Source organism: Spinacia oleracea, chromosome 3, assembly GCF_020520425.1.
Source record: "Spinacia oleracea cultivar Varoflay chromosome 3, BTI_SOV_V1, whole genome shotgun sequence".
Lineage (NCBI taxonomy): Eukaryota > Viridiplantae > Streptophyta > Magnoliopsida > Caryophyllales > Amaranthaceae > Spinacia > Spinacia oleracea.
In genome coordinates this window covers 66,361,872-66,389,573 of record NC_079489.1, presented here as the reverse complement: position 1 = coordinate 66,389,573, position 27,702 = coordinate 66,361,872, and the positions used below count along the sequence as shown (strand labels likewise).

General features: G+C 38.3%; 2 protein-coding genes across 2 annotated transcripts; one reads left to right on the top strand and one right to left on the bottom strand.

Moving 5' to 3' along the window:
- Window positions 1–977: 977 nt before the first annotated feature.
- LOC110783515 (ATPase family AAA domain-containing protein FIGL1) lies at window positions 978–7,885 on the bottom strand. Its single transcript, XM_021987861.2, has 13 exons — window positions 7,531–7,885; window positions 6,369–6,501; window positions 5,633–6,016; window positions 5,123–5,361; window positions 4,296–4,423; window positions 4,095–4,213; window positions 3,918–4,010; window positions 2,466–2,567; window positions 2,123–2,225; window positions 1,621–1,704; window positions 1,427–1,522; window positions 1,203–1,330; window positions 978–1,097 (listed from the first exon to the last, which is right to left on the bottom strand). The coding sequence occupies exons 1-13, from the start codon at window positions 7,803–7,805 to the stop codon at window positions 996–998; spliced, it is 1,986 nt and encodes a 661-aa protein (XP_021843553.1). The 5' UTR covers window positions 7,806–7,885; the 3' UTR covers window positions 978–995.
- A 17,790-nt stretch (window positions 7,886–25,675) lies between these two features.
- On the top strand, window positions 25,676–26,386 carry LOC130469748 (uncharacterized). Its single transcript, XM_056839206.1, has one exon. It carries the CDS (start codon window positions 25,676–25,678, stop codon window positions 26,384–26,386), a length of 711 nt encoding a protein of 236 aa, XP_056695184.1.
- Window positions 26,387–27,702: the final 1,316 nt, after the last annotated feature.

The following is a 27,702-nucleotide window of genomic DNA, read 5'->3' as shown; positions in this document are numbered from 1 at the left end:
TTTTGTATACTTCACTCGACTGAACAAGTAAACACATCAGCTAAATTTTGCCGCTCTAACTACTCGATCGCTAACCTCCAAACTCAACCCTGATAAAGTTTTAAAACAAAGATTGAACATATATTATGACGGATGGTAAAAAGAGCTGTTGTACGTCCTCCAATTTGCACTGCAGACAAAGGGAAGAATATGTTATAACGAATGCAAGAAAGATAAATTAAGAATGTAAATGACGAACACCAAATTTAATGAGATTAGTTAACTATGTGTTAGCTATGTCCACATACAAAGGAGAGGACATCTTTATTGATCTTGAGTAATACAGATTACATATTTACTAGGTTAAGACATGGAGAGTTTATATATTTTACTCTCTAAACAGATGCGGAAATAGAACAGAAAATCACCCCAAACCGATAACCCTAGACCCAAATAACATGCACCGTGTTAGGTTGTTTGAAGGGGACTTAACCGGTTGAAAACACATTCTAATAAAAAAGTTACACAAGGTCCGCTAGGAGAATAATTAGGCACCACCTAAATTTCAAATGCAGAAATATGTATAGAAAATACATTTCAAATTTTAGTTATTATTTTCTTTTTTGCAAGTTACGACTTTTTTTTAGCAGGATCCAACTGAGGCACAACTTTCCTTGTTTTGGTTGTATCTATGCATTCCAGTCAACCGTGTGGTAGTAAACAATGAATATGCAGAGACAGAAACTCGCAAGCTTTGGGTTTGTGTACTAAAAGCACTTACCTACAAATTGTGCTACAATTTCGACTCCGACAAACCTCCAACAATATGTCCTTTAACCCTCCATGTTTCTCTTCTTGAAATACACTGCAGCAGTCAGCAATATAGAAATTTCTTTCTGGAAGGGAGAAGGAGAGAAGTTCAGGATTAAGTCATTAAACTGAAGATCTGAAGCTCAAAAATCACTGAATGTCGGATTCTGTGACATTTCTCAACTTACCTTGAATCCTGATTCGTATTACATTGCCAAGCTTCCAAACTGTTTGTTCCAATTTTCAAATGCACCAAGTTCATTAGGAGAAACCGACGGCCTCACCTCCTGCAATGCATCTTTAAAATCCTACAAAAGTTGGGCAGAGCAAGGACTTACTTAGCTGGTAAAATTTATAAAAGGTGACATTAATAGTGTATATGCTATTTCAAGTAATAAGTATGGCTTGCTTGCCTGTCTATTTACTGGCCTCATTGCCTCTTTGTCCAACTTTGTAATTTCCATGCCCTGCCTCAAAGCATCTCTAAGTGGACCCATGGAGGCGTCTTTTACAAGATTTTTCATGTCAGATCCAGAGTAGCCTGAGATGAGGGATGAGATATAAATGGTGAAAACAAACAGTTCAAGCCCACAAACGTGTCATCCTAAGGTCCGTAGATAGTGTATAGGCTAAGAACCTTCAGTCAATTTGCAGATTATGTCCATATCCTCCTTCGAGAGTCTAAACAATCCATCTTTTTCCAGGAGATTTCGTACTATCCAGGCTCTTGCTTCTGTTTACCAAAAATAGTTAGTTAAGCTGTTAAAAAAAATAAAAAATAAAAATACTGTCACTGAACTCGAATTTCAGGCAGCAAACAGAGATGCTGACCTGCTGAAGGGAGTGGTATGTACAATCGTTTTGTAAGTCGCCTCCTCGCCGCTTCATCAAGTTCCTGAGGCCTATTAGTAGCTCCTGCATAATAATATACATATTTGATATCGGAATTACTAGTTGCACCATACAAAAAACATAAAGGAGACCATTTAGTGCAATGCCTAAGCTTACAAGTCCCTTCTGTAATGCTCATCAACAGGCTAATGCCACAGTCTAACCGGCTAGCCCTTGGCATTCAAGTGCAGCCAAGTTAGCGTCAGCAAAGACACCAGCATGGATAATATAATAGATTGGGGAAGTCAAAATTTTACAAGAGAATCATGGAAGTTAAACATCTTTTGCTGTAAGACCTGATATTTTTTATGCAAATTTTAAAATCATAGTAAGCCTTATCAATTTATTCCATTTCTATTACTTAACCTAATGGGGCAGCATGGACATTAAAAGAGCATCAACAGTCAATTTAATCTCTGACAGAAAAGAAAGAGCAAGTCACCTATTAGCAAAATTTGTTCACTCCCACTGTCAAAGCCTTCCATCTCAATGAGAAACTGTGTCTTGAGTCTCCTACTTGCTTCATGCTCACCTTCTGATTTGCGCTGTCATAACATAAAAAATTCTGTAGGCCTTTTCACAATGGAGAAAGTATGATTCGTGCAGGAACTGACACATTTATCTTCTTAATAATTTATACACGTGGCCACGCTCTTAATAAATTTAAAATCTCAAGAATTGCATACACTGAGGCAAATATTTGAATGTGCAGTCAAGCCCATAAAGAAGCAATAAGGATAACAAAGCCCTTTTCTCTAAAGCAAAAGTTCAGGGACCAGCATTACCTGCGACAGAAGGGAATCAATTTCATCAACGAAAATAACAGCTGGTTGACGGCAACTGGCAACTCCAAAAAGAGCCCTCACTAGCTTTTCACCTTCCCCGATCTGCATTTACCAACACGCCAAGGTTAAAAAACTCTAAATGTGTCACATGCCAGTTTTCAGCTTTTCGGTTCTGAATATACCCATAGATTAAAGAAAACTGGCATGCTTGGATTGGGAAAAATGTATTAGGGGGATCCACAAAAGAAAATAAAACGAAGGAAAATGGGTGGGGCTAGTGGTGCTTGAAAGAATAGGAGGGATGTGGAAATGATTGGTCTATTAACCTCGTTTGGGGGTATTTTGAAGGGATAGCCATTCCCTCACCCCTTTCCTCCTCCCTTATCCACTACCACCACCAATATTCCCTCTCTTCATTTTCTCTTAGTATCCCCATAAATCTTTACCCCTTATCCAAGCGTTCCCTTGGTCATATTAGTAATCCATAGTTCGTATTAAATAACTACTTAACGGAAGGAAAAGTCACTGAAAAACAAGAAATAGCTGGACATGCCTCCATGATTCAAGAAATTTATATTGTATACTAAAGCGCAAAGCGCACTAAAGCGATATGAGTCCTAGAGCTTAAACGCAAAGCGCAAGTGCAAGGCGCGCGCTTCATCGAAGTGAAGCGCACTTTTTAAGAATAAAGGTTTTTTTACTATTATGCATATATATCTTACTAAAATAACCACAAAATATATAAACATCAGATTTGCTTCCAAATATATATTACTCTTTGTTTTGACAAAAATAAAGCATATAACATAGTGTTTATCCAGAAGCTAGGGTCGGCAGTTGTAACTGTTGTCTTCTTCTTTTCTTCTTTTTCCTTTTCTTTTGGACTCTTGGTCTACTTTCTATTGTTAAGGATTAACAGGGACTCAAGGAGTGGTCCAAAACACAATAACAACATATGAAAAAAAGCTCTCTAACGTAAAGTATTAAAAAAAAAATCAATGAAGCGCCAAAAAGCACGCTTTTTGCGCTTCGCAGGCTTCATGCGCTTAAGTGCGCTTTGGCGCGCTTAATCACAAGAGCTTCGCTCAAACCTAATTAAGCGTTTTGCCCTAGAACTTCGAGCTTCAGGGCTTAAGCGCGTTAGCAAGCAGGTTTATGTTTCTTTTTTCTTTTGAAAAAAAGAAAACAGAATGTAAAAGCCATTGTTTAAAGATGATCAAGTGAAGTTCCACATTAATATTGATTTTAGGTTTATCAGAGAAGTATTCTTTAAAGTTAATGGAGGGATGAAATGGACAACAAAAATGGAGTCTGCACTCTGCAACATAATTATTAACCTGGAAAACTTACTGGTTATACGAACATGACCCTTACATTAAGCAAGCAGCAAAGTAGCTAACATAAAACAGAATTATCTCGGTAGAAATATGTGGACCAAGTCCTCAAACTTACCCACTTGCTAGTCAGTGAACTGGCAGATATATAGAAAAATGTCGCTTTAGCCTCTCCAGCTATAGCCTTCCCTATCATTGTCTTACCAGTTCCCTGAAATAAATGGATGAGACAAAATTTATGAAACAGTTCCTCTTGTAGTCTTAAGCGTTGGAATTAAAGAGCTGTTGTACTCACGGGTGGACCAAAGAGCAGAAGACCTCTTCCTGGAGCACGACATCCTTTGAAAATGTCAGGACGCAATAGAGGCCACACCACCATCTCCGTTACACATTTCTTGGCATGCTCTAACCCAGCTGCAAAAAGAAAACAATGAGTGCTGACGTATTAACAAAAAGTTGCATTGCATATTTGCAAATAACAAATACTGCAAATTACCAATGTCATCCCAGCGAACATTGGGATCTCGATCCATGATCTCATTGCTAACATGCTCAATGAGACGAGGCTCCAAATTCCTCAGCTTCTCCGGAAGCTCCCCGTCAGGACCACACAGCAATTCCAAACTAGGAAAAAATTAATGAGCTGTTAGGAGACCTGATCATCCTTCAAGCAGTTTAGTTGACCTCAGAAAGTAGACTGTGGGAAGTTCCACTACAGAGCTGTTTGGTTGGGCATATAAATGGATGTTTGGTTGACCATGAGAAGTAGACTTATCTAGAGAGGACTAGCAGACTAGGTAAATAACATTGTGTAATATTTATAATTTTGTCTGAAGAACTTCTCATCATCTGTTTCTCTTCTTTAACCAAACAATACCACAATTTTCTACTTCCCAAGATGTACAACTTTCTGTGTAGTTCTATGTCAGATTGTCAGCCAAACAACCACTTAGATACTTTCTGCAATTATAACATAGCATAGGGAAAGAATGATCAAGAGTGTACCTAAAGGCTAAAACTAGCTCTTAAGGAGCATTATGCTGACAAGAAAATGATAAAAGGAGCAAATTAAAAGCATGTTTCAGCTTCAGGATGATGACTCAAAGAAGAGTAACAAGGTGTCACTTTTACAAAGCCAGATAGAAAGGAAGAACAATTCCAGGATCTTTTCTTAAAACTTTAAAAGGGTTATTGGGAAGAATAAACTTCTATCAAATGAGTAATTTGTGAAGCTATTGTCCAGACAAAAAATAAAGCAGTAAACTACAAAAGGTTTGTTATCAACCTAAGTTTGGTAATACATTGGTGAACTAAAGGACATACCATTTCCTGGTTGAGTCCTCCGCAGAATCATCGCACTTGGCACCAATTCTTGCTGTCAAATTTCCGGTGTTGCTACCATTGGATCTGATTGGAGGAATAAAATTACCACGTACTCCACGGCGCGATACACCATATGATTTTCCACTATAACCCCGGCTGCAGGAATTGTAGTCACTAAGGGGGGAGGCAGAACAGCTTGGCGAACCCCCCAATCCTTTCTTTTGCTTTACATCCATTTCCTGCCATAGGAAAAGAGGAGATAAATTTCAAGAAAATAATTGGGAAGTTGAACAAGTCCCAAGCTTCTGATACTTTATGGATGCAGTTTGATATCGGAATTACTAGTTGCACCATACAAAAAACATAAAGGAGACCATTTAGTGCAATGCCTAAGCTTACAAGTCCCTTCTGTAATGCTCATCAACAGGCTAATGCCACAGACTAACCGGCTAGCCCTTGGCATTCAAGTGCAGCCAACTACTATCAAGATGTAGATGCATTTGGCCTTACCAATTTTGCTCTAGCAGTCACAAATGCATTCCCAGAGACTTCTCTGTTGGGTTCCTTGTTGCTCAGAGGTGATCCGGTGCATTCATTTCTCGGATTCCTTGTTTCCATGTGAGTACGCTTTACCCCCAAATTATTTCCAAGTGATCTTTCTTCTTCTTCAGCATGTGCAAACACAGAATGATCTCTGGTATGATTGTTTGCTGCACATGCCTTTTCCAAAATGACGCAGTCATTAAAGGCATTATTTTTGGACGTTAGGGAACCTTTTTCACGAACATTATTTCTGCCCGTCATGTTGTTCCCATGCCAAGACGACAAGTCAGCCTCAACAGTGGTTGTGGAGGTCTTCCTGGTCATTCTCCCATGCATGTCCTCTAGGCCTCCCTGCACATGGCGTAGATAAAGAAGAGCACTTAAATCGAAAGTCCTGCTCCATACTGGCCAAGAAGCCAAACAATGAGCACAGATTACTAGGACAGTCGCAGAATTAAAAAGATCCAAACTACACTAGTCAAAATCAATCAGTTGTGATCTTCGTGATCTATTGAGGTGCTTATATAACATCAATTGCCCCCCTCTCCAACAAGAGGTATATGATTGACATAATGAGACTAATTGAGACGTAGCTATTCATATTTCAAATAAGGAAATATGAGTATTAGAAAACCCAAACTAACAATCACATGCGAGTCACTAGAAGTAGAAAATTTTCAAGACCATAAATAATGACACATACCAATCCACCTGTATTTCCTTTGGAAGACTGCTGAATAGGGACACGGAAATATTTTGACTGCTTGATCTTGTCAATGTCTGTGTTCATGGAGAATATTTTTCCAGGAGGTAAGCCTGCTGCTTCAAATGCTTGGCTGTCGCATAGAAGGCACATATAAATCAATACTGCATAGATGAAACACAATTTCCTACAGGAAAACAGATACAAGTAGCTGATATACACATAGATAATATTATAAATAATTACAAGTAGCTGATATACCGAGGAAAGAAATCAATAAACCTATTTTTTGTTCACAGAGAATTACACAAGATGAAGAATTGTTTTTTCCTAGCTAATTCTTGGAGAATCTAATGCACCTGTCTCGATCCACAGTTTTTCAGAAGTTCAAAAGCAAGATAACCCTAACAACCAATTTCAAGAACTTAATCCAGTTTATGTGTGCCAAATTTGTAGGCTTATACATATAAATTCTACTGATGGTCCAAGTTCCAAAGCTGGGATGTGGTATCAGCACCACGGAACTTCTCCAACTAACGAAATCGCATTACAGTATACGTCTTATTGTCCCTTTTTAAGCCTGAACAATAACATTATGTTGAAGCTTCAACTCTAATTATCAATGGCATGATGTTCTTCAAAGTTCTGAGTAAAGGATAATTAAGTATATTTATTTTGGAATCAAGCACCACAAAAGAACTCCAATCAATGAAATTGAAAATGATTTCAGTTTTATCTGCAAGTATGACTGAAATGTTGTTCGCAATTATCATTCTACAGTAAATTCAACTCCTAAAACAACAACTAACATCAAAAGAATTCATCCAATTAAAAAAAAACCTAACACGTTTTTTCCAAAAAAAAATGCGAGATAACAAATTTAGTTCGAATTGTAGCTCAATTCGATAACAAAACGCTGTAACCAATTATAATCAACAACAAAACCAAACTAAAATTAACGCTTATATACGAATTTCCGTCGAAATTTTCAGATAACGAAATTATTTGGCTATTCAGCTCCACTTCGCAATCATCGTCATACCAAAAATAACCAAAATCCAGAAAAATTCCTCAGAAACTAGAAATTAAGAAGGACTTCAAGCGAACAATATATATATATATATATATATATACATAGATGCATAAAGAGAGAGAGTGTCACCGGTCGGAAATGGGAGTGAGTTCATGGCGAGCGGCGGCAAGCTTCGACAAGGCGTCGCGTCGAATAGGATGAAGAAAGGAGGCGTCGTCTTCGTTTTGAGAGCGAGATTCGAGAAAACCAAGGAGGCGAAGGCTGAGGAGTTGCGCGGAAGAGTAATCGTTATTCTTCAAAGCGATATCGGCGCCGAAGAGATAAGATTGAAGACGTTTGCAGTTGTTGTCGACTTCTTTCCTCCAATTTAGCTGGTTCTGTTCTCTCTCCTCTTCTTTCGCCATTTTGCACCTCTTCGGAGCTCTTCTATGACTGCAAGTTCCAAGGACAGAGAAAGAGAAGCTTTTCTAATTTTTTGAGGGGTTTCTAATTATTTTTATTCTCATTTCCCGCTTAATTTCATTTTTACATTGTTAAATCCCAAACCTTTAAGATGCATGAACTTAAAACACTATGTTTAACAATAGTGTATTGAGAAAAAAAAATTGCATTCCTTCCCTTTGAGAGCTCTATCATGCTTGCTCAATCAACCACGGTTCAAACCTTGGTGCTTGCATATTTCCAAAAAAAAATTCCCTTTTTCTATTTCCTCATTTTCATTTCTGGCGGTTCCCTTTTGTTTCTTTCTCTCTCCTCTGTTTTCCCTTTTGCCTCACCTTCTCCGCCTGTTTCTTCTTCTTCGCCTTGCTCCCTTTGATCCAGCTCTCTACTTATTCGCAGTTCGTTTGCTCTTGTGCGGCGGTGGTATTCTTCTACGACTATCGGAACTCTTCCGGCCTGTGGGAAGCATTGAATTGCTTATCCGACGAATTAGGCAAACCCTAATTCCTAAGTGATCATGCAATTGGTAAATAGTTCATTCCTTTCCACATGCTTGAAAGCTTTTTGCCTTTGGTTACTGGTTAGGATGGAGGCTTGATTAACAGCTTGATAGGTTGTTAACAGGTATGATGTATCCGTATCATCCATTAATTTTTTAGATTCTTTTGCCATTTAGTTTTTTTTCGATTGCATCTGTAAATTGTTGAGTGTGTTGCAGTAATTTGTGGGTTTTTTTTTTGTCATTTAGCTCTTTTCTTATTGCATCTGTAAATTGTTGATTGTGGTGCATTAATCCTCTTTCTGTGAATTGTTGTTTCTTCCGTTAATTCTCTTGATTACATGTTCATTCATAGCCTGGAGTGTTAACTATGGTATTTTATCCCCTTAATCGATTGCATCTGTAAATTGTTGGTTGTGGTGCATTAATCCTCTTTCTGTAAATTTTTGGTTCTTCCATTAATCCTCTTGATTACATGTTAATTCATAGCCTGGAGTGTTAACTGTGGTGTTTTATCTCCTTAATTAGATTTCTAAGACAACCCTGTTTTTTTGGTTCAGCTTGTGCACATTCCCATTTTCCTGGGATAGTACAACCTTCCCCTTACTCAAAATCAAACCATGCTGCCTTTTTTTTATCAATTTCTTTTATACATATCCCTTTTTTTGCGGCTGTGTTTTTGTGGTCGTGTGTCAAAGGGCTTTATGAGTTGTCCTTTTTTCAATTTTACCTTTTTTAAAAATTGCATTTCTAGAGCTGCTGGTTTCCAAAACTACACAGTTATATATAAGGGGAGGGGGGTTATCTTTCCTTTTTAGGGTTTTGCTTCACCATTTCTTTTTCTTTGTTTGGAAAGGTAGTGCAGTTAGCTTTGCTCCTTTTTACTACTAACAAGGTTAAGATTAGATATGTGTTCATGTTAACTCACATAATTAGAGTAGTTGTAATGTTGCTTCTCAATGGCCATTTGTTGTCTAATCTAATGTAATCTCCCTATTTCGTATCCCATGACATATGATCTACCAGAAACTTTGTTTACCCTTAACGAAAATCCTCCTACGACCTATGGACATGTAATGGTGATTACTGAATGTGCACTTCTTGGTCCTTTGCTGGTGTTTTTTTAAAATAACATCCGTTTTTTGTTCATTTGTTCAGTGTTCTTTTGTATAATCCGTACACATACTTGTAGATTTATTGTCTGTTCTTCTAGGGTGTCATTGTTTGAGTTAACACACGTTTCTATATAATACAAGATGAAGATCATTATGCATTAAGATAGTTATGTAGTCATATCCCTAAGCTCTAATGAAATATTGAGATATTTATGCACTGAAATCCCTGTTTCAGTTTGCCATCTTTATTGGTAACGTGCCTGAATTTAGAGGTTCAATGATGTAACAAGTTGCCTTGTTTCTTGGTCTTTGTATTGGCTAGGTCGTCGTGTTTCCTTTTGCTGCACTGCTGCCATGTCACTTGTGTGTGTGTGTGCGTGTGTGCGCACACACACAATATAGAATTATTTTGTTTATGCATAACTGTACTCTAATGCTAATTTCTAGCCGTGTAGTTTGAAACGAACACGTGCCTCTGTTTCCAGTTTTTTGAATTATTCATGTTTTATCCAGTTGTTGCTTGGTATATACCTGCTAGAGTAGTTAGATGCATATTTTACGTAAATTGGTGTGTATGCATTAAAAACAGTCGTTTGTTACTCTCTAAGTTTTGCATTTTTGGGCCCTGCTTTCATTTGCGAACAACTAATTGGTGCTTTGTTCTTGTCTGTTGTTGCATAGGCAGGAAAGGTGTTACAAGTATCATAGCTAAGTTTGATTCTTAGTGTTTGCGGCTATCCTTGCTTTGCCTCTTGGGTGCGTTAGGTCATGTCCTAACTATTCTGCCTGCTCTTCATTGTGCTGGTAATTATAGTTTTTTTTTGTCCTAGTTTGCAATAAAGGCAACGTTGGTTTGGATAGATCGTGTTTTTGTGGCTTAGTTGTATGCATATGCATGTTATGCCATTGCCTGCTGGTTTATTTACTCTCTTGCGGGTTACCAAAGCACTCATTTCCGTAGAAGTTTTCTCTTTTTCCCTGTAATGTTTGGGTCACAACATTAGAGGTAGTCAACCCTTCAACCGCACTCTATCCTTAGTCTTTTATGCTTATAGTGTAAGCCCTAGGTGTGCGTCCATGTGTATGGTGATGTTTTGTTCATTGACCTTATTATATATGTTGCTTTGGCTTGTTGTGATAAAATACTGAAATGGGACAATTGGGTAGCAGTTAACATAGCATTGTAATTTCTAGCGGTAACGCACTAATCACTACGTAGTGATTCGGGGTACCAATCTGTTAGTATTGGTGGAACTCGAACACTGTTTTTATTCTTTTGATGTGTAGTCGTAATATAGATGGATTGTCGTGTATTATGTGTTTGCTGGTAGTGTTTAAGGTTTACACACTAAAGAGAGTTCAGATGCCCCTGGATATACAGTGCCACTAAGATCCCCCAACATACAGAATGGCTCAATATCAATCGAATCCTAATACTATAACTAAGTATGGCTGACGGAGTCACTGTCTCCCTATAGTCTGCTTGACTGAATAATTACCTATAGTGTGCTTGCTTGAATCAGACTGTGGCCTATAGTGTAACTGCCTACAAGAGTTAACGAGAACCTAAGTCATTTGGAAGCGACCCACCCTTTTCAATTGGTGCTAACTGACAACACGTAAACACAGCTAATAGTTGTGAGGCCAGCAAGGTTTCCACCCTTTATGTTTACCATACACTTCCACCCCAATATAAAAAAGTGTCCATTGTTAAGTCTAGGTTTGCGCTGGGGTGGTTAGCCAGCATTTTAGTGTTTTGGTTTTTGTTGCTGCCTGTGGAGAATTTGTAGAGTGGGCTAACAAGTTAATTGCCTTGCTCATTTTGCATGGTCATCTACAATCCTAATTTTTAGTCTAATAGCGAGTTCTTGTTCTTCTTGCTTTGCTCGGTATGCCTAACCATATATGTGCCCAGTATCAGACTATTTGCCTGCTTATGTCCCTAAGATCCCCTGAAATTAGCTCTTTTCCATCACAGGTTATGGTTGTGCCACCCGCACAAATCCGTATTCCTTTCCAGCCTCTTCTGAGGCAGGTTGTAGAGTGCTTGCACTTTCCGAAGCCAATGTACGATATGTTAGATATAGATAAAAATAATGTTTGTGTGGCGGTGAGGCTGGGATGAAGGAAATAATGTCCTTGGTCCAAGTATGCATTCAATGTTAAGTCTAATAAATGCGGTTCAGTATTAATTAACAAGTTAATAATTCAGTGAGATCAAGTGAGCTGAATGCCTAGCTAGAGGTCGCTTCAGTTCAAGTGGAATTAATGATATTAATCCACAGCTTACTCTTGATTGAACCCGTAGGGTCACACAAATAGTACGTAAACGGATCAAGTATTTAATGGCATTAAATACTCCATCTATGGATATTCGGAATCGACGGATCTTGGTTTCAGTGGGAGCTGAGATCGTCACAGGCAAGAAATGAATACTCCGGAAACGATGATATTGCCGGAAACGGAAATATGGATCGTATCGGAAATATAAATATTATCCAAGTCGTAGATGTTGTCGGAAACGGAAACATGGTACGTATCGGAAAATATTATCGGAAATGGAAATATTGCCGGAATCGGAAATATTGCCGGAAACGGAAATATTGTCAGAATCGGAAATATTATCGGAATCGGAAAATAATTCCGGAAACGGAAATATTAAATATTTGTTCGAAACGGAAATTAATTCCGGAATCGGAAATATTAAATATTGTTCGTATCGGAAATAAATTCCGGAATCGGGAATTTAATCGGAAGCGCGTCGTACGAATTAGCATCGGACGAGACTTGCTAGACGAAGGCCCAGCACGAAGCCAGGCCTACGCTCAGCAAGCCCAAGCGCCCAAAAACACGCTGCCAAGCCACGCCCGGTCCAGCGCAAGGCCAGGCCCAGCAATGGCCTTGGCGCGCGCACGGGGCTGCGACGAGTGGGCTGGCGCTGTGCGTGGGCCGCAAGGCCTGCCTGCGGTGCTAGCGTATCACTCGAAGTGTGTTACTCGAATCCTAAGGCTACCGGGATTTGTCATATGATTAAATCTAATCCTAAAAGATTTAGTTTATTTAATTAGAGTCCTAGTAGGATTATAATTAAATAAATTAGTATCCTAATAGGATTCCAAATCCTTTTCCATAACTCTATAAATAGGTGCCTAGGGTCACATATTTATATAGAGTATTCAAGTATTCAAAGTGAGTTTTTGAGAGCAAAATTCAGTCATACAATTGCCTATAAAGTGCCGAAAATTCTAAGTACCTTAAGGGCGATTCTAGTTGGTCAATCTTAAGGCGGATCCGGACGTGCTGTGGACTATCTACGGAAGGACGACACTTGGAGTCCTAAAGACTTGTTCTTGTTCGGTTCGGGCGCAGCTAGGGAAGGCACGCAACAAAGAGTATGCATCTAAACTATGCTAAATGATTATGTGTAAATAATATGCTTTCCTGGCTTTATGGTTTTTCCGCATGATTTATGAATTGTCATATGTATCATAACCTAACAGTGGTATCAGAGCCTCTTATTATTTTCATAATCTAAATTGCATGAACATGGTTAAATATTACAAATTTGCAAGAATTAAAAGGGGTGATTAATTTTCGTAATTGTTAATTAATTGCAAATTGCGTTTATTTAATTATACGTACGCAGTTTTTCGGCAGTTTCTTCGTTACTCATCCAAATCGAGTGATTTTTGTGTCAATTCCGCATGTAAAAGGCATTCTAAACTTTTGACAAAAATTTTATTTTTCGGCCGAACCCAAAATTCTCAAATTCGAAGCCTAACTATGACTTTTCGGAGGTTTTAGTTTTTCGAATGCAAAATTTCGTAAATTTAAGATGTTAAATTAAATATTTGCGATTCTTCTTGATAAATCTTGAATTTTTGATTGACCTACTGTATATGTTTAACAAGTTTGAAAGCCTAGCCTTGTTAATTATGCAATCTAATTTGTAATTATGATTAATTTGTTGAAAATTGGAATAATTTGGAATTAATTTGATTTTCATAATTAGTTATAATTTAATTAGATACCTATGATTAAAAACCACCATAAAAATTGTAAATTTATGTTAAATTTTAAATTTTTATGACCTAGACTTGAATCCATGTTAATCGGAAATCAATTGAATAATAAATTTTCGATTTTTCGCCCTAAAATTATGAAATTAATATTAATTATTAATTTGTCATTAATTTTGAATATAAATTTTAAAATTTTATGCGATTCGCTTATATAACTTGCACGCACAAAGCAATGGACGCTACGTGTTACCCTTAAGGGGTGTTGTATAGTGCGGGCATGTGACGACGAGCAAGGGAGCTCGTCGCCCATGCGGCACGAACGCAATGAGCAAGGCCATGGTGCACGAGCACAAGGCAGCAGCCCTGCCTTGTGTCGTGGGCTGTGAGCAATGGACGAATGGGCGAGGGCGAAAGCAAGGCACAGCAGTCGCGTGTGGGCAGCAAGCGAGCTGCGCCACAGCGCGCACTGCCTCGCGCAAGCGTGCGGAGCCTCGCGCACAGCGAGCGCAAGCTCGCGTGCCACGAGTGCTACGCCCAGCGTCGATGCCTTGCGCAGCAAGCGAGGCTCGCAGGATCGAGCGCTGGCAAGCGCGCGCAGCGAGCAATGGCCCGCATAAAGCGAGCGCTGGCGAGCGCACGCAGCGAGCGCTGGCTCGCATGAAGCGATCGCTGGCGAGCGAGCGCAGCGAGCACCAGCTCGCGTGATGCCTTGCGAAGGAGAGCAGCAGCAGCGATGCGACGCAGCGCATGGGCTGCGCGCACATGGCCAGCGATGGCTGTGTGCGTGTGGCCCATGGGCGTGCGTTGCGTGGGGTTGTTGCGTTGCGATTGGATCGTTTTGAAATTTTAATTTGAAATTTTCAGTTTACGTAATTTTAATTAATTTTAAAATTAATAATTTTAATTATTTTCTTGGATTTTAATTTTGAATATTGTAATTATAATAAATTTTATTTATTCTAATTATTTTACTAAAATTAAAATCATGAATTAATTTAAATACGACTGAAATTAAATTAAACTTTTTGGATTCAATTATAAATTTATATGAGCTTTAAATTTTAATTAAATTTGTATGTTTCCGGTTAGACTAGAAATACATTTTTATGTTTAAAATTAGTAAAGCATATGAATTTATTGGTTTAAGTGGGAGCCCTTTTAGTCATAAACTCTTGATTAGGTCTACAAATCCTTAAGGTTAAAACAACTTGATTAGAATTAATAAGGACTGAATAATTGGTAGATTATTGGTGCCCTTGATTAATTGCTGCAAATGTTTACGTGATGCATAATGTGTTTTACTAACCAGCTATGTGGGCCATTCATGATAATGAATGGGTGAATGGTATATATTGTATATGTACTGTTTTGCAGGTTATGAAGTGACTAGTATGGCCCAAATAGGATAGAAAATATGGTCTGCGTACCATTAATTTGAATGTAATTGGTCTAAAGTACCAAAGTTGTTTTTCAATTCAAATATGGTCTGCGTACCATCAAATAGTTGTAATTAGTTTTAATTATAGCTTATTCTATTTGAAGAAAATGGTGCCTCCCACGGAGATTTTCAAGACGGACTTTGAAGTTAAAGCTTCAAGATGAAGTCGGGCCATACTAGATCACATTTATCTTATGCATGTTTTAAGTTATTTATTGCTTTTAAATATGTCTTAAAATGCATGAGATCAAAAGCTTGATTATGTTGCATGATTAAGGATTTTAGTTCACTTAAAATCTAACCAACATAGTAAGAGCCTTAAGTTCCAAACTTAAAAATTGAGTTAAAAGGTGCCATGCCAAAATATACACTTGCTTGGATATCCTTTACATCAATCTAGTAATAGTTTTCGCTCAGCGAGGTGTTACTTATTGGTCCTAAAGGGGCAAGGTACACAAATAATTGTGAGTACATGTTAGTTTTGGTAAAACTCAACGATATAAGTAAGGAGTCATTTTATGTCGTGGCAAAACCGATAGGTTTACCTAATAAGTTCTTAGACGTACCTATCAACCAAGAATAGTTTCTAGACTATTAGCAAAAGGTTTTTGCTTACCTAAGATGTTTTAGGATTAAGTCGACAAACTGTGCTTAATTCTTCAATGATTTTAGGATCTTGGAATCATTTTATTCACACCTGCCGGAACACATAATTCGAATAAAATGCTAATGACTTGTTTAAATTGCATGATTGCTTTCATTTTCAAGTTATTATTCATGATAAATGTTTAGACTTTGCATGCTTCAATGTATGTTTTAATTATTGTTTATAATTAAATATCTTGCACTGTAATAAATCCTTTTAGAAAGGTAACAGTAAATTTCCTCGATTGGTAGTGAATCCAAGAACGATTCACGGAAATGAGAGAAAATGAGCAATTTAAAATGTACGTTTCTTTTAGCGACTTTTATGGTTGTTTTCGAATATCAAAATCGAATGGCAAACCAATTGGTGCTTGTGAATTCAAAATACAATGTAGTTTTGAGATCATAAAGCATTGAGTTTAAACGCTCAGCTTTACCAATGGTTAACAACCTAAAAATCTTTTTTCCATTTAATTCTCGAATGAGTCTAGTCCCTAGACATTCGAATAGATCGATGCTTAGAGAACTTTAGAAGCTTCTGGTAAGATCATCTAGTTGAAACAAAATATTCAACATAAATTAAAATGGTAAAGAACCTTGTTGGTGACATTGGACATGTCTAACAAAGTATAAAAGTCAACACTAGAGAATTCAATTCTTAAGACTATAAGAAAGGGTACAAGAAATAGGAAAACAAAGGAACAAATGAAAGGAATTTACGATTCCGGTTCTACCTATAAGTTTATGTTTAAAGAAAAGTGACCTAGCAATCAAACTTCCTTGGTATCATATACCGCTTGAGGTTCTTACTTCGGTAATAACTCAAACAATGGAAGCTAGGCTACACTAATGACCTACAAGTGGGAAATGAAGCATGGCAATGCTACATTAGTTGTAGGGTCATCCAGTTTGTTTTAAGACCTTTCAAAGGCTGGAACTTAATGGCTATTTTGTTCCATAATCAGCATACCTAAATTTCTACTTCAAACACAGAAAGACTCACATTCAAGAAAAACAAAAACAATGCATGTTTGTTTGTTTGTTTATTTGAATGAAATGGTCATTTACGGGTTGAGTCAATATGCTTGATTAAAACAAACAACTCTTTAACAATAAAAAATTTACTAGGTTCAAATCAACCCCTTGATTTGAGTTCCACTAATCTTTGGCATTGTTGCTTAGACCATATCAACAAGTTAACATTCAAAATCTCTGTTTTGATGGAATTTTGAAAGTTGATTGATTTCTAAATCAATTTAAGACAACTAGTCTTACTTGTTGAAAGTAACAAAAGATATGAACTATTGTTAGAACGCCTAGACAATAGAGTTCAAAGCTAAAGAAAGATTTTATGACTTTATTATTTCACATGGATTTGAGTGAATATAGGTTTATTTACTCAAATGTGATATAAGTTGAATCTGTTTGGCTAGTTCAAAGATTCAGAAGTATAAAATCCACTTGGCAAGAAATCATAAAGATCTAGATTAGATCATGTTGATGATTACTTGAGACCAAATATGATCATCAATTATTGTGTGTTATAATTTCACAATCTAGGTCCATAAGATATGGCATATCTACGTTGGAATAATCGAAGTCAATTAGTACTTGATTCGATCAATGATGAATCATAAAGACTTTTCCTATAATTTCTAAAACAAAATGCTCAACTACCACCAAACTAAACCAAATTCGTCAAAGCTATTGAAAAGTAATTTCAGAATAACTTTTCATAATATATCTAAAGAGTTCCTAAACTCAGTGGGAGCTTAGTGTTTGTTATTCAACAAACTAAGGCCCAAGTATAGATATATGTTTCATTGTGATTTATTCAATGAGACACAAGGGTATTGTTTCTACCACGAATTTTTGAGAACATAATGTTTGTTTGCTCGAAATAATGTCCTTTTGGAGATTCGTTTCCAAAATGACAAGTGGGAGAAAATAGACCTCGAAAGTCTTCGAGGCGAACAACAAACATAAACGGACATTCCGGAGGCTTTTCGAAGTGCTTCAGAAAAACCGAACTTATTCTTTAAGGACTTTAGAAGTGGCTTTAAAGAATAGACATCTCTTAGAAGACTTTACAAGTGCTTCAAAAAGAATAGAATATTCAAAGGACTCTCAAAGTGCCTGTTGATATTCTATTGTTTGATGTTCTATACCCAAGTAGGCATAGAGTTCAAGTCAATGAAACTATGAGATTCTTCTATTAGATAGTGAAGAAACCTACAACTTGCAGTCAAACTATTAATGAGTTTGTGACCTGTAAGAAAGCTATGACGAAACCCAGATTCCCTAAAATGGTTAGAGGCCATATATAGACTCAAATGTTTTAAATGGTTAGAGGCCATAAAACATACTCAATGTTTTGATGACAAAATTGAAATTTTGTTGATTTGCAAAGAATAGGTTCACACCTATTGGTTGCAAGTTTTTTTTAAGGATAAAAACCATCAAACATGAAATTGTGTTCACACACAAAGCGAGATTAGTTGCTAAAGGTTACAAGCAAATTCATGGTGTGAATTGTGTTAAAACCTCATGCATAATCGTAATGCTCAAGTCTATAATTCAAGCAATGATTGCATATTGGTACATATAGCAATTGGATGACAAAACGTATTCCTCAATCAAATGTTGGAATAAACTATGTACATGGTATGTCATAGGAATTGTGGATCCAAATAAATGCTTGAAAAGGAAAGCTAGCTTATAAAATCTAAGTACAGATTTAAGCAAGCAATTGGGAATTGGAATTATATTTTAATGAAGCTAATAAGTATTTTAGTTTCATAAAATATACATGATTCTTATAGATATATAAGAAGTTTAGTGGGAGTACATAAAAACTTAATTGGTCCTATGTGTATCACACACATATCTCTCTATTGTAAAATAACATTCAAATGCTAATGACTTAGATTTGAGATTATTCATCAATGATGGACCATGGCGAAACTTAGTACATACTGGGTATTAAGATCTATTTACAAAGATCTTATGATATTGTTTTGGATTAAGTAATGACATTTACTAAATCAAACACGAAAGACTCCATTGGAGATATTCAACCCATATGAATAAATCTGAGTAAAGGATGTTTGAACTATGTATAAGCATTTACTAAGTTAAACATCAAAGAGTCTAAATGAGATTCTTAACCTATATTATATGTCAAAGAATTTAGCTGAATTTAGTATCTACTGAAACTAGATAAGCTAAAGTTACATGAATAGAATTCAATTGGGAATTATTCTGCAAAAGAATTTTTCATGTATGATATAATATGAGGATCGCCAAAAACGTATCGTATGACTTTAGGCATGACGAACATATACCAATCTCTATTGATCTAAGTGAAGATCAACTAGATTGAGATCAAGAATACTTATGGTACTTGAAAAGGTACATATGAATAGTTCTTGATTCAAGGAAATAAAGATATGCTAAATATTGATGCTACACGCATAAACACTGGCAAAGGATCAAGCAAGACCCTTTGGAGTTAACCATTGATAAGAACGAGCTATAGAGCATCGTGTTTTGAAATGGCAACATGGATCGGAGACCATGAGTTGTTGCGTGGGAAATTAAAATATTAATTTCTATGTTCTAAGATACAGTTGGAAAGTCTTCCACATATCTGTGAACTGCTTGGATAAGTAAATCCAAACAAAGCATCACTAGCAACCTAAATAGTTGAAGTAAAAGTAATTATTGCCTAAGAAGCAATAAAACAGAGTTGTTTAAAGTTCTTCACTGAACTTGGGTAGATCACCTAACTGCTGGCTTGATGGTTCTTCATTGAAAAATGCGTAGAACCACTCTTGAAGCAAGAAAAACGTCTGCTAACTTGATGGTTCTTCATTGCAAAATGCGTAAAACCACTACCGAAGTAAGAAAGACTAGATCACATAATAAACAAACTCAACAGATCTTATCATCATATCTCGAAAAATATTCGATGAAAAGGATATTAAGATTGGCAAAGCATGATAATTAAACCTATGCAACAAGTGAGAAGCAACACTCACGTTGTAGCACTGGAAATCAAGCATAGCTTTGAATTCCATGAACTGTTTTAAAGATGGGTTTGAGGCCCATGGTTGTAAAACAATGGGGTTGAACATTTATCATATATGAAATGTATTTTCATATTCCATTTAATCTTGGTTTATTATTAAATGATGAGTCCCTTCAATTTGACGATATATTCAAGATAGACTGTCAGGACCAGTCCTGTGACTAAGAAATGTCTATCAAGTGAACTTGAATGTCAAAGGTTGAAAATGGTCCCTAGTCGGAGTTTTCTATAAAATTGGACGCATAGAAAACGTTAGACGACTAGAATGCAAGATGACTAGTAGTTCTGTTTCTTGAACTATGTGGACATGGCAATGTCATAATCATTTGCATAGATACTTACTTTGGGAAGACTAGTATCGGACAAGACCTATGAAACTTTACTGTAAGAGATGAAAATCTGTCATAAGTAAATTTCATTAAAATTATTAGACACTAAATCCTCAATACCTGAGTGATTTGAGATTACTTGTTTGAGAACTGGTTGCTTTGACGTTGACCAACCGTCGCACCGTAAAAGGAGGCTATAAAGGCAACGCTCAGGTAATCACCTATCAAACGAAGTCTAATCTCAAGATCGCAAGATTGGGATTGTCCTCCCATAAATCGGGATGAGATGCTTAAAAGTTGTACAAGGCCACTCGGAGAGCTAGAAACTGTGAAATGCATGGCCGTGCTCGGATGAATCATAGGCTATGATTATGTGTTTATTTGATCAATTGAACTCTGAAACCGAGAAACACCTCTGGACATAATAAGGATGACAACTCTTACCTTATGTTCAAGAGCAAGCATCGAGCGACAAAGGAATTAGGAAATGCACACTTGTCCCTAAGGACAAGTGGGAGACTGAAGGAAATAATGCCCTTGGTCCAAGTATGCATTCAATGTTAAGTCTAATAAATGCTGTTCAGTATTAATTAACAAGTTAATAATTCAGTGAGATCAAGTGAGCTGAATGCCTAGCTAGAGGCCGCTTCAGTTCAAGTGGAATTAATGATATTAATCCACAGCTTACTCTTGACTGAACCCGTAGGGTCACACAAATAGTACGTAAACGGATCAAGTATTTAATGGCATTAAATACTCCATCTATGGATATTCGGAATCGACGGATCTTGGTTTCAGTGGGAGCTGAGATCATCACAGGCAAGAAATGAATACTCCGGAAACGATGATATTGCCGGAAACGGAAATATGGATCGTATCGGAAATATAAATATTATCCAAGTCGTAGATGTTGCCGGAAACGGAAACATGGTACGTATCGGAAAATATTATCGGAAATGGAAATATTGCCGGAATCGGAAATATTGCCGGAAACGGAAATATTGTCAGAATCGGAAATATTATCGGAATCGGAAAAGAATTCCGGAAATGGAAATATTAAATATTTGTTCGAAACGGAAATTAATTCCGGAATCGGAAATATTAAATATTGTTCGTATCGGAAATAAATTCCGGAATCGGGAATTTAATCGGAAGCGCGTCGTACGAATTAGCATCGGACGAGACTTGCTAGACGAAGGCCCAGCACGAAGCCAGGCCTACGCCTAGCAAGCCCAAGCGCCCAAAAACACGCTGCCAAGCCACGCCCGATCCAGCGCAAGGCCAGGCCCAGCAATGGCCTTGGCGCGCGCGCGGGGCTGCGACGAGTGGGCTGGCGCTGTGCGTGGGCCGCAAGGCCTGCGTGCGGTGCTAGCGTATCACTCGAAGTGTGTTACTCGAATCCTAAGGCTACCGGGATTTGTCATATGATTAAATCTAATCCTAAAAGATTTAGTTTATTTAATTAGAGTCCTAGTAGGATTATAATTAAATAAATTAGTATCCTAATAGGATTCCAAATCCTTTTCCATAACTCTATAAATAGGTGCCTAGGGTCACATATTTATATAGAGCATTTCAAGTATTCAAAGTGAGTTTTTGAGAGCAAAATTCAGTCATACAATTGCCTATAAAGTGCCGAAAATTGTAAGTACCTTAAGGGCGATTCTAGTTGGTCAATCTTAAGGCGGATCCGGACGTGCTGTGGACTATCTACGGAGGGACGACACTTGGAGTCCTAAAGACTTGTTCTTGTTCGGTTCGGGCGCAGTTAGGGAAGGCACGCAACAAAGAGTATGCATCTAAACTATGCTAAATGATTATGGGTAAATAATATGCTTTCCTGGCTTTATGGTTTTTCCGCATGATTTATGAATTGTCATATGTATCATAACCTAACATGGGAATGAGTGCACTTGCTTATGTGTACATTGGTGGAGAAGCTCCTACACCGGAGGAGTCTTGCGAGAGAGCTGCTTAGAAGGCTGTCCGTAGCCTGATTAAAAAATATGATGTTGTTGTTGAGGATTTTACTTCTGCTAGGAATAGGGGCCTTGAAAGATGTGCGAGGTTGTATCATCTCAAGAGAGTTGAGTTAGAGGGTATTGAAAGCGGACATCCACAAGTCCTGCCTCCAGAACATCATTGTATGGACATTCGAGTTTCTGTGAAACACGTGTGTCTCGATTACATGGGAGTCTTGCGCGCAGTGGTTGCCCAGACTCAAGTCTTGCTTGCTCCTATTGAGCACCTCCAGTTTGGCCCTCACACTTGGGTTTGTTGGTTGACATTCACAAGTCCGCACAAGAGTAAAGCTATGGAGTCTGTTATTGGAGACTATACAGAGACTCTTGAGGATGCTAAGCAAAGTGTTGCAAAGAATGCCATCTATTGCTTGATGCGTCTCTATGCTTTTGAACTTGTAGACGCGAACTATGGGTCTGGGAAATACGCTGTTGTTGTGTATTCTCTTGAACAAGAAAGTTGCTCGACTGTGAGGGAGCGCATGTCCGGGGTTAAAGAAACTATTCAGCCTAGCGCCCTTGTGATTGAGCAAGACTGCTTGACTCCTCGTGGTTGTCCGTATCAGATACCCTCTATGATTTCTGCTCCTCTCCCCCAAAAAAAGCGCATATCCAGGCCCTCTTTTGTCAGACCATCTGTTCCTGGTTCTACTTCTGCAGCCCCGGTCTTCTTTGTTCCACCTGAACTCGACAATGTGTTTAAGCGCCGGAAGTCTGTTTAGCCTACCGAAAAGTTATGCCTTTGGGGTGTGAGCACACCGTGCTCCGTTTTGTGAAGCTACCTCCTCTTTTGATGGGACAAGCCTAGATGTATTCCTAGAATTTAGGCGGCTTGTATATGTAATGTTAGGGGTGATAGTTCTCTTTTGGTTCCCTCTTGATGTATCGCCATACAGTTTCTCTTTTGTTAACTGTCAAACTTGTTAGTTAGTTCAAGTTGTAATGCTGCTATGTTTAGAAATTCTGGTTCGTCGTGTATGTCGATCATATGTATGCCTTCAATAGCAGTCAACTTTGTATTGAATCCTTATCCTTATATTTAAATGAAATGCAATTTGTTTTGGAACGCTCTTCTTTGTATCCTGTTTTTACAGTGCTTTTGCCTTCCCTTAATGTATCGTGTATCACTTCCCCGATGTTGTTCCCTGCTCATGTCTCTTATTTTTAATTGCATTCTGAATTTACCTTGGGTGGTTTAATATGTAAATGTAAGTGGGTGAAAACACCAAACTGACATGTCTGTCTGTTCAGGTCAGTAGGTTGTGTTCTCAGTTATTGAACGTTGGGTTCTGGTTGAGGAGAAGCTCTCACTTTTGTTGTTCGTTTTGTACACAGCATGTTCTTTATGCCTTTGTGTTTCGACTTAGCGTATTTTGTGTTTGCAGATTAAGCAGATGATGGTTACTGCAGGGAACTGAACATTTGGAAATAGGTAGCGTGCCAACCTATGTGATGAGTAAGTTCCTCCGCCTTTTCCATGCCTGTGTTTTTTTTGATCAAGTGTCTTACACACAGTCGTCTATGAATTCTGTTACACATAGATCAATTCTTGAGTAGTTCGTATGTGAGCCGTCCGAGATGCAGCAAGCGCATGAGGAGTGTGCAGGCCATGGCTGAGGCTGGTTCATGTAGGTAATGTTATATAACAAAGCCTTGTCCCATCGTTACTCTGCATGCTTATAAACAGGCTTATTCGTTGTTGTACAGTGGGTCGCCTGAGGTTAGAACACAACCACCCAAGAAACCAAGGCCAAAGAGTACTAAGCCAAAACCACCAAGTAATTATAAACATGTCCTTAAATCATCTTAATTATTAATACCTGGTTAAATACCCCGTCGCTAATATGTATACCATGTAAACCAGAGGTGCCTGCTGCAGTTATTGGACAGCCATTACCAGCTGCACCTCTTGCACTATCTCCACCTGAATATTGCCCAAATTGTTCTGCGAAAAAGTTCCAATTTGAGTTGCTGCACTTTTGTTGCGGCAATGGAGAAATTTAGCTAGCTTCCAATGCATACCCATATGAGCTTGTAAAGCTATTTGATTCCCGAGACAGTGATGTCGTGCATTTCAGAACATATGCGCGGCTTTACAATAATCTACTCCCTCCGTCCCAGATTAGTTGTTACACTTACCTTTGCACAAAGTTTTAGGTGATAAGTGGTTATTTGGTTATCAATTGTTATTTTATTGAAAAAGTAGATGTGATAGGAGTTAGTGGAATATTTTTTTAATTGAATGGGAGAGGGTGTGGGGACCAAAAAAGTTTTAGTGGGAAGAGAGAGACAATATAATAATTGTGGGGTCATTCCTAATTCAGAAGTGTAACAACTAATCTGGGACGGACGAAAAAGGAAAGTGTAACAACTAATCTGGGACGGAGGGAGTATTTGCTTTTAGCTCCCTTGGGGGGGGACTTAAGTTCAAAGACCGAAAAAGGCATATATGTCTTTAAGCTACATGGGAAAATATATCACTATCTCCCTAATTTGCTTCCCAATAATGATAACCCTAAATATTTGCAACTATACTTTTATGATGGGCAACACGAGGGTGAAACTCGGGCAGGTTGTTTACCAGAATTAAAGCCAGAAATTATCGTTATCCTAATGAATGTCATGCAAAGAAACCCATATGCTAGATTTTTTAGATCCTTACAAGAAATGGAAGTCCATGAAGATAACCAAATTTTGCTTAACAAAAACACTGTGTTAAATCAGAATGTCTATAACGCTCCTACATCCGATGAAGTAGCAGTCATTTGGTATGAAAGCACATCTTCCAGTACAAGTAGAAGTCCACATATATTGGTTTATGGGAAATCAAACGATTCCTATAGAATAATGCATTATTATGGTTATTATGATGCACTTCAATATCCACTTTTATTCCCGTATGGAGATTGTGGATGGCATCAAGGCCTTAAAAAGATGTCAACGGGTGGGAACAACAGCTTGCCACTCATCAGGATCCTGTCTTATCGTGTGTTGTCCACACTGTTGAAGACTTCTTGGCTAAGAAGAGAACCGTACGTCTTACTAACTACATTTACTCTGTTCTATCCATGGCTACATTTTTTTATAGCATATCCCTTTTGCATCTACACTAACATATGGCCTATTGTTTTACTTACCAGTTGCGCATCAAGGTCGGGAAGGATCAGCTAAGCATATCTCTTGCATAGAGTATTATGCTTATAAGCTCCAGATACGCCCTTATAACATGCTGCTAAGGACAGGGAGGTGCTTGCAACAATACATTATTGACATGTACGTGAAGATTGAAAACACTCGGTTGGACTTTTTCCGAAGGAACTATTAGACTATCAGGGCAGATTTGTACCAAGGTATACTCGACACTGTCGAGAATGGGGGAAACAGTGCAGCTAATGTGGGGCATCGAGTTGTGTTACCACCAAGTTTTCTACGAGGGCCTAGGGATATGAAAAAGAGGTATTTGAATGCGATGTCCCTAGTTAAGAAGTATGGGAAGCCTGATTTGTTCCTTACAATGACGTGCAATCCTAATTGGCCAGAGATTAAACAAGAGTTGGCTGCTGGAGAGGAGGCACAAAATCAGCCAGATTTAGTTTCAAGGATTTTCCGTGCCAAACTGATAGCGCTAAAACATCAGATCATGAAAAAAAAAAGTATTCGGTGAAGTTAATGCTATGATATATGTTGTTGAGTACCAGAAATGGGGGTTGCCACATGCTCATTTCCTTGTTATCCTTAAACCCAATTCTAAGATTAGATGCCCTGCTGACTTTGATAAGTTCGTTTCTGCTGAGATTCCTTCTCTTGCCAGCCCTCATTTGAGGAAGATTGTTCTGCAACACATGATGCATGGCCCCTGTGCACAACTGAACCCTGATTGTGCGTGCATGAAACGGAGAGGTAATGAGGGGCACTGCAAGTATGGATATCCGAAGAAATTTGCTGACAAAACAACTAATAGCAGCGATGGAGAAAGTGTTTGTATTCGCAGGGTTAATATGGATAACAGGTCGGTTATTCCATATAACCTGTACCTATCATCACTCTTTGATTGCCACTTAAACGTTGAGGTTTGTTCGACCATAATGGCAGTTAAATACTTGTACAAATATGTGTACAAGGGCCATGACAGGATCTCATTCAACGTCGTGCAGGATGGTAGCACTGCTATTGTTGATGAGATCCAAGAGTATCAGGCTGGGAGGTGGGTTTCCCCGTGTGAGGCAGCATGGAGGATTTTCGGGTTCGATCTGCTTGAGATGTCTCCATCAGTGTTGCCTCTGCAAATACATCTAACTAACTTGCAGACAATCCAGGTAATACCTCATGAGAATTTAGACGAGATCATTTCAAATGACAAAAGATCTCGAACTCAACTTACATAATTCTTTAGGATGAACGCTGCCACGCCTGATGGAACGGGTTATACATATGCAAAATTTCCAGAGCATTATAAGTGGGAGGGTAAAAAATGGAAAAAAAGAAGCAACAAGACCGTTGTTGTTGGCAAGCTCACTTTTGTAGCACCTGCTGAAGGGGAACGTTACTTCCTCAGATTATTACTGATGCACGTGGATAGCCTGCGATCCTTTGATCATCTTCGGACAGTTGATGGATATAAGTGTGCCACTTTTCAGGAGACAGCTTTGCATTACGGCAGCTCTTTTCAACAGTCCTGATCTTCTGCCAGCCAAGGTGACCCCAATGCCCTCTGGTTAAAGTACTATGACGCTCTCTCTGAAGATTTTAGGCACCAGTTTTCGGGTTCTGACAGCAAGTGAAGGGAGCTCACTGTTAGATCTGTTGAGAAATATCTCGAAGCAATGGGAAAATCATTTAGAGACTTTGGTCTACAACATTTAAATGACTTTCAAGATGAAGAGTTCAGGCGAACAAAAGACATTATCGATGCACTTGATGCACTGATACCTCAGGACTGCATAGATGCCCGTAGCACATTAAACCAAGCACAGCAGGAGGCATTTGACATCATTATTGACCACGTTCTAAAAGGGAAACCTGGTACATTCTTCATAGACGGGCCCGGAGGAACAGGTAAAACGTTCCTATACAATGCTCTCTATGCAGAGGTTTGCTTGATGAATAAGATTGTCCTTCCAACTGCCACATCTGGAATTGCAGCATCAAATATACCTTCTGGGAGGACTGCTCACTCTCGGTTTACAATACCAATAGATTCTGATGCTTCCCTTGCTTACGATGTTCCTAAACAGGGCAGCCTTGCATGTTAAATAAAAGAAACATCATTGATTATTTGGGACGAAGCTTCAATGTCAAGGAAAGAAAATGTTGAGTCCCTAGACATGCTTCTCCGAGACTTGTGTGATGAGAATGCCCTTTTTGGTGGCAAGCTTGTGGTTTTTGGTGACGACTTCCGTCAGGTCCTGCCCGTCCTACCCCGCAAAACACGGCGAGAAGCTCTTGCCGCTAGCTTAGTGAGTTCTGTTCTTTGGCCTCGGTTCATAAGGTTCAACCTCACTGAAAATTTCCGGGCAAGAGAAGATCCCTAGTTTTATGTATTTTTGCTTTCTCTTGGAAATGGTGAGCTGCAAATCGGCGATAATGACCTTGTGCAATTGCCAATGTAGATAGTAAACCCTTCTAAGGGCACTTATGATCCTATTGCCGAACTTACTGCAAATGCATTTCCCGGGGTAGATGTTCGCAGCTCCGCCCGAAG

Coding starts and splice junctions, on each gene's coding strand:
- LOC110783515 (XM_021987861.2), bottom strand. CDS start 7,805: ATGGCGAAAGAAGAGGAGAGAGAACAGAACCAGCTAAATTGGAGGAAA. Junction 4,214..4,295: donor TGTTCGCTGGGATGACATTG/GTAATTTGCAGT, acceptor TTCTTTTTGCAG/CTGGGTTAGAGCATGCCAAG. Junction 1,331..1,426: donor AATCTGCAAATTGACTGAAG/GTTCTTAGCCTA, acceptor CCCTCATCTCAG/GCTACTCTGGATCTGACATG.
- LOC130469748 (XM_056839206.1), top strand. CDS start 25,676: ATGATATATGTTGTTGAGTACCAGAAATGGGGGTTGCCACATGCTCAT.